The following is a 6,309-nucleotide window of genomic DNA, read 5'->3' as shown; positions in this document are numbered from 1 at the left end:
CCCATGTGGATTTCAGTCCAGTGATGACAACCGGGGTTCCCAGAGCTAATAAGATATATGCTTTGTCTGCTATTCCATGGTGATCATGCAATCCAGGGAATTTATGATCAAAGAAAATGAGAGTTTATTTTGAACTTTTCTTAGTAAGTGTATGTCAGTCCCTATTGATTGTCATCTTCTGTTCCAAGTATTCATCAGCCCATCTATCTAATAAAAAATTTTAGAATTTCTTGAATCTATTTTTTTTTAAATATTTGCACATTGTCAGGATTCCTTCACCTCTCTAATTCTCTACTGTCTCTGACAACAAATCTAGAAGACCTTTACACTCTGAGAAGTAATTTATCTAATCCTGAAGGCATGACCACACTTGAGATCTCTTGAGGCCCTCTTACTCTTTTTCCAAATCCCATGCTTGGTGATAGAGTACAAAGAGAACAATTTTGGATTCAGAAATCCTTTTATCAAACTTTTTTCACTGTGTAACTTTGGGCAAATTACCAGTGCTCTCAATCCTCACTATGTCCCTCTATGATTTGGGAATACATCTTAATTTGCAATGTTACAATAAGAATTAATGAAAATATGCAAGTAAACCAAAAAATAATAAAATATTAAAATCTAAAATCCATCTATATATAAAATAATTACACAATAATTATACAATATGACCAAGTTGAGTCCTGGAAATGAAAATCTGGGCCAATCAATGCAATCCATCATATTGAGTGCTGACAGAAGAAAAGCAGAAAGGCATTTGACAAAATTCAACATCCATTCCTGATTGAAAACAAAAACAAATCTCTCTAAAAACTAAGAATAGAAGTAAACTTCTTAAATCCAATAAAGGAAATTAAAAAAAAAACCCTTCAGATAACTTTCATACTTAATGACAAGAGAGTGAGTGTTTTCCTTCTAAGATTAGAAACAAACCTAGGATATCCACTTACACCATTCCTATTCCTCATCATACCAGAGGTCCATAAAGCAAGAAACAGAAATGAAAGGCTATGATAGAAAAAAATAATTATAAGTGTCCCTATTTGCAGTATGATTATCTACATAGAAAATCCCAAGGTTTCTACAAAAAGGAAAGAAAAAGAAAAACAAAAAACCTCCCAGTATTGTGGTCACATGATTACAAGTCACCACACAAAAGTCAATTGTACGTCTACCTGCTAACAATAAACAATTAAAAACCAAAATTAAGGGGTGCCTGGTTGATTCAGTCGGTTGAACATACAACTCTTGATTTTGTTTCAGGTCATGATCTCAGGGTCAAGGGATCCAGCCCTGTGTCTCCATGCTGAGCAGAGCTTGCTTAAGAGTATTTCTCCCCCTCTCCCTCTATCTTCCCTCCCATTCACACGGTCTCAGAAAAAAAAAAAAAAGAAAGAAAGAAAGAAAGAAAGAAAGAAAGAAAGAAAGAAAAGAAAAAGAAAAAAATTAAGATCATAATACCACTTACATTAGCTCTAAGAAATATAAAGCACTTAGGTACAGATCTAACAAAACATACAGGATCTATATGCTGAAAACTACAAAATATTGACAAAAATAATCAAAGACCTAAATAAATAGAAAGACATACAACATGTATGCATTGAAAGACTTAATACTGTGAAGAAGTAAATTCTCCCTAATTGATCAATAGGTCCAATAACACCTCAAAATCCAGCAAGATTTTTGCAAGTATACACAAACTGATTTTAAAATTGTTATGGAATACCAAATGAACTGGAATAGCCAAAATAATTTTGAAAAAGAAGAATAAATTTGGAGGAGTCACACGATCTTTTTCAAGAATTTACTGTGAGGTTAAAGTAATCAAGACAATGTGGTACTAGTAAAAGTTTAGACATAACAATGGGTGGGTGGAATAGAGGGTCCAAAATCAGACCTACACAAATATGAACAATTAGTTTTGACAACAACATTCCAAAGAAAATTAAATGAAAAAGGTCGTCTTTTCAAATGAATGGTTTTGGAGTAATTGGACATTCATATGCAAAAAAAAAAAATGAACATCTTGCAAAGACATGGATGGAACCAGAAGGTATTATATTAAGCAAAATAAGTCAATGAGAGAAAGACAATTATCATCTGATCTTACTCGTGGAATTTAAGAAACAAAACAGAGGATCATAGGGGAAGAGAGGAAAAATAAAACGACTAAATCCAAGAGGGCACACAAACTCTAAGAGACTCTAAATCATAGGAAACAAACTGAGGCTTGCTGGAGGAGGGCAGGGGGGATGGGGTAACTGGGTGGTGGGCAGTAAGGAGGGCACTAGGTGTAAGGAGCACTGGGTGAACCACTGAACCCTACCTCTGAAACTCATAATACCCTATATGTTAATTAATTGAATTTAAATTAAAGAATGAAACAAATAAAGCAACTATGATCTAAAAATAAAAATAAATGTAAAACGTACAGCTATAAAACTTTCATATGAAAGCATAAGAGAACCTTCAGTATCAAGAAAAGACACATTCTGGGCGCCTGGGTGGCTGAGTGGGTTAAGCCGCTGCCTTCGGCTCAGGTCATGATCTCAGGGTCCTGGGATCGAGTCCCGCATCGGGCTCTCTGCTCGGCAGTGAGCCTGCTTCCTCCTCTCTCTCTCTCTCTCTCTCTCTCTCTCTCTCTGCCTACTTGTGATCTCTCTGTGTCAAATAAATAAATAAAATCTTAAAAAAAAAAAAAAAAGAAAAGAAAAGAAAAGAAAAGACACATTCTTGGACCTGACAACAAAAGCACATTATTAGAAAAAAAAAATAATAAATCGGACTACATCAAAATTAAAACCTTTTATTCTGTGGAAGAGATCATTAAAAGAATGTAAAGATAAGCTATTGACTGAGAGAAAATACTTGAAAACCATATATTGGACATCGTACTTAGATCCAGAATATATAAGAATCTCTCAAATTTCAACAGTAGTAAATGAAACAACTCAATTCAAAAGTAGGCAAAAGACTTGCGCATCTCATCAAAGAGGAGAAGAGGATGTCAAGTCAACACATGAAAGGATGTTCAAAATTACTTGCCATTAGAGAAATACAAATTGAAACCAGGCTTAAAACACACTGATTAAAATGGCTAAAAGAAAAAAACACTGATAATGCCAAGTCCTGGCTCGGAGGCAGAGCACCTGGGACTTACACATTTCTCTGGTGGAACCCAAAATGTAGACACTGTGGAAAATAGTTTGACAGGTTGTTTTGTTTTGTTTTCTAAAATGAAACATACAGGGTCGCCTGGGTGGCTCAGTGGGTTAAGCCTCTGCCTTCAGCTGGGGTGATGATCCCAAGGTCCTGGATCGAGTCCCGCATTGGGTTCTCTGTTCAGCAGCCAGCCTTCTTCCCCCTTTCTCTCTCTGCCTACTTGTGATCTCTGTTTGTCAAATAAATAAATAAAATCTTTAAAAAATAAAAATAAAATGAAATGAAACATACATTTACCATATCACCTGGCAATCCCATTCCTAGGTATTTGCCCCATAGAAATGAAATGTTATATTCACTCAAAAGTCCTTACATGGGTGTTTAAAGCTGCTGCACCTATATTTACCCCAAACCAGAAAGAACCCAAATATTCTTCAGTGGTTCATCAAACTATGGCTGAACAAACACAAAAAGACAAAGCAGTGAGCCATCAGTACATGCAAGAACTTAGATGAATGTCAGAGGCAGTATACACCAAGTAAAAGAAGCCAGTCCCAAAAGGTTACCTGGTGTAAGGTTCTATTTATCAGAAAGATTATACTATCACCCCTGAGAAGAGATTCATGGTTATCAGCGATTAGGAGAGTGAGGGCAGGTTGTGGCTGCAAAAACACAGGACAAAGGAATGTTAGGGGGTAAGAGAACTGTTCTGTATCTTTACTGTTGTAGGGGTGACCTGAATCTAGATCCGTATGAAAACTCATAGAACTGTACACCAAAAGATAAAAGTCAATTTCACTGTATCCTAATTTAAAATTTCTTGATGCTAAAATAAAAAATACACACTCAAAGATACTTCATTTCTGTTTCCTCATCTATAAAAAAGAATTTTTATACATACTTTCTAGGACACAATAAAATAACTGACAGAGGCGAGGGACACCTGGAGGCATCTTTGAGCTCACCGAGTAGACACCATGAGCAAAGCTCACCCTCCCGAGCTGAAAAAATTTATGGACAAGAAATTATCATTGAAATTAAATGGTGGCAGACATGTTCAAGGAATATTGCAGGGGTTCAATCCGTTTATGAATCTTGTGATAGATGAATGTGTGGAGATGGCAACTAGTGGGCAACAGAACAATATTGGAATGGTGGTAATACGAGGAAATAGTATCATCATGTTAGAAGCCTTAGAACGAGTATAAACAATGGATGTGTTCATCAGAAGAATCAACTGCTTCCACATGTCCTCTTCTCCATAGTACTTGTTTTACTACAATATAAAAATCAGATCGTGTGCATTTTCATATTGAGCTTTTTTTGTTAAATAAACTTTTATAATAGCCAAAAAAAATAAAATAAAATAACTGACAGAAATGTTTACCAATACGGTTTCTGCATTGAGTAGCCAAGGATTCTCTGGCATAAAATATGAAACAGAGATAAGAAGGGCATGTATTTATTTTAAAAATTTCACTAAAGATGCAGGCCCCCATGAGAACTGGCTTTGATTGAACCCCATTCTTTAAAAGGAGTCACTTTCCTGGACTATCAGAATCTTATTCCTAAATGCCTATTGGGTCAACACCAGGTGATTTTCTTCTGCTTTTATCTGGGTTCTATGTTACACTTTGATTCCTTCAGGATCACCTCCCAAGTCACAGTGGTCAACCATGCACTGATTAACAAATTTGAAAGGTAGTCTGTTTGTTTGTTTTTTTTCCACTAAAATATTAGTCAATTCGTTCTCCATTGCCAGTTTTACCTGAATTTCAGAGGTTTTTTTTTTAATCTCTATTTGAAAATACCCCAAAGTTGAGCTCTTAAAATAGAATTTGTAATATCCTCTGTCTATAGTTGCAGCAACTATACAAATATGTACTGACACTTGAACTTTACAAATTACAAATCTGACAAAAGCCATAAAAATTGCTTCCTTTTCCCACTGCCTTTGTGAGTACAGTCTTGGAGATATTCCGAGGCTCCCCAACTTTTGGAAACAGGAGAATAACTTCTGAACTGGAAACTATCTCAAAAACATTCCAGAATATTCTTGTGTTCCTCCTCTCTCTCTCTCTCTTTCTCTATCTCTCTCATATACATACACACAGACACATACAGAGATAAGCGTTTTGGGTTTTGTTTTTTTTTTTTTTAATTTGGTTTTGTTTTGTTTCGTTTTGTTTTATTTCATAAAAAAGAAATTACTGTGTAAGGGGAGAAATGAAGCTGCTTCACAATAACTTTCACCTAGTATCTAGTAAGAAATATTAACTATTTCTGAAGCTATAAAGAAAAAATTTACCAGTAGATTAAGGGATATGACCCGGTGTCATTAAATTTAATAAACAGAATTTCAAAAAGCAGATATGTCTCACAGAGAAGAGTATGGCATAGCTACTAATTTCACTCCTACCCTTTCCCCAGAACCCACATATATTCATTAACAAAATCCTGAGAATTCTCACTAACATGCACTCAATTTGAAAAGAAGTACAGTAGATTGCTTATCTTCTTCCTCTTCTGACTGGAGAGGCAATAAAGAAAACCAAAAGGTATAAACAACATAGCTTTTGGTAGTGATGAATGAGGTAACAAATTAAAGCTTGGCTACATACAAAGTCTAGTCCAGATTTGGGTACCAGTGAGAATCACTATTCAGACTCTGTATAAGTAACTATCATTTGTTTCACTATCAAATCAGCAAAAAGTGCAAAATTAAAGTTTTAGTTGGGTGAGAATATATGCTAATGCCTCCTTTTTCTCCTCAGAGTCATCTAACATCCAGTGGTATCAGTATCTTAAAGAAAGAAAAGAATGTGCTGGTTAGAGGAGTAAAGAACCATGGCCAACAATAAAAGTAATAAATGGTGTGAGAACAGTGAAAAGAAACTATGGACAAATTGGAGAAGAAAGAAAATATAATATGTAATTAATAAAGAAACTAACATAGAAGAAAAACAAAGCAAACAAGAAACGGAAGATTTTCAGAAGTTTTAATAGGACAAGAGTCAACAAGAACCGTTTGACTTTGACAAAATAATAGCACAATAATTAGAATATAAAGAACACAATAATATTAAAAGGGAAATATGACTTTTAGAAAATAAAATGAGAAGCAAAACAATGTCATTAAAAATA

At 34.8% G+C, this 6,309-nt stretch overlaps 1 protein-coding gene across 1 annotated transcript; it reads left to right on the top strand.

Annotated features, from left to right (window-relative positions):
* Positions 1-4,113: 4,113 nt before the first annotated feature.
* LOC131825980 (small nuclear ribonucleoprotein G-like) lies at positions 4,114-4,486 on the top strand. Its single transcript, XM_059165278.1, has one exon. The coding sequence runs from the start codon at positions 4,143-4,145 to the stop codon at positions 4,371-4,373; it is 231 nt and encodes a 76-aa protein (XP_059021261.1). The 5' UTR covers positions 4,114-4,142; the 3' UTR covers positions 4,374-4,486.
* The last annotated feature ends 1,823 nt before the right edge of the window (positions 4,487-6,309 follow it).

Source organism: Mustela lutreola, chromosome 2 (genome assembly GCF_030435805.1).
Source record: "Mustela lutreola isolate mMusLut2 chromosome 2, mMusLut2.pri, whole genome shotgun sequence".
Lineage (NCBI taxonomy): Eukaryota > Metazoa > Chordata > Mammalia > Carnivora > Mustelidae > Mustela > Mustela lutreola.
Note: the sequence above shows the minus strand (reverse complement) of the source record. Positions and strands in the feature narration are given on the sequence as shown.

Bases quoted from the DNA above. Each gene is read 5' to 3' on its own strand.
- LOC131825980 (XM_059165278.1), top strand. From the start codon at position 4,143: ATGAGCAAAGCTCACCCTCCCGAGCTGAAAAAATTTATGGACAAGAAA.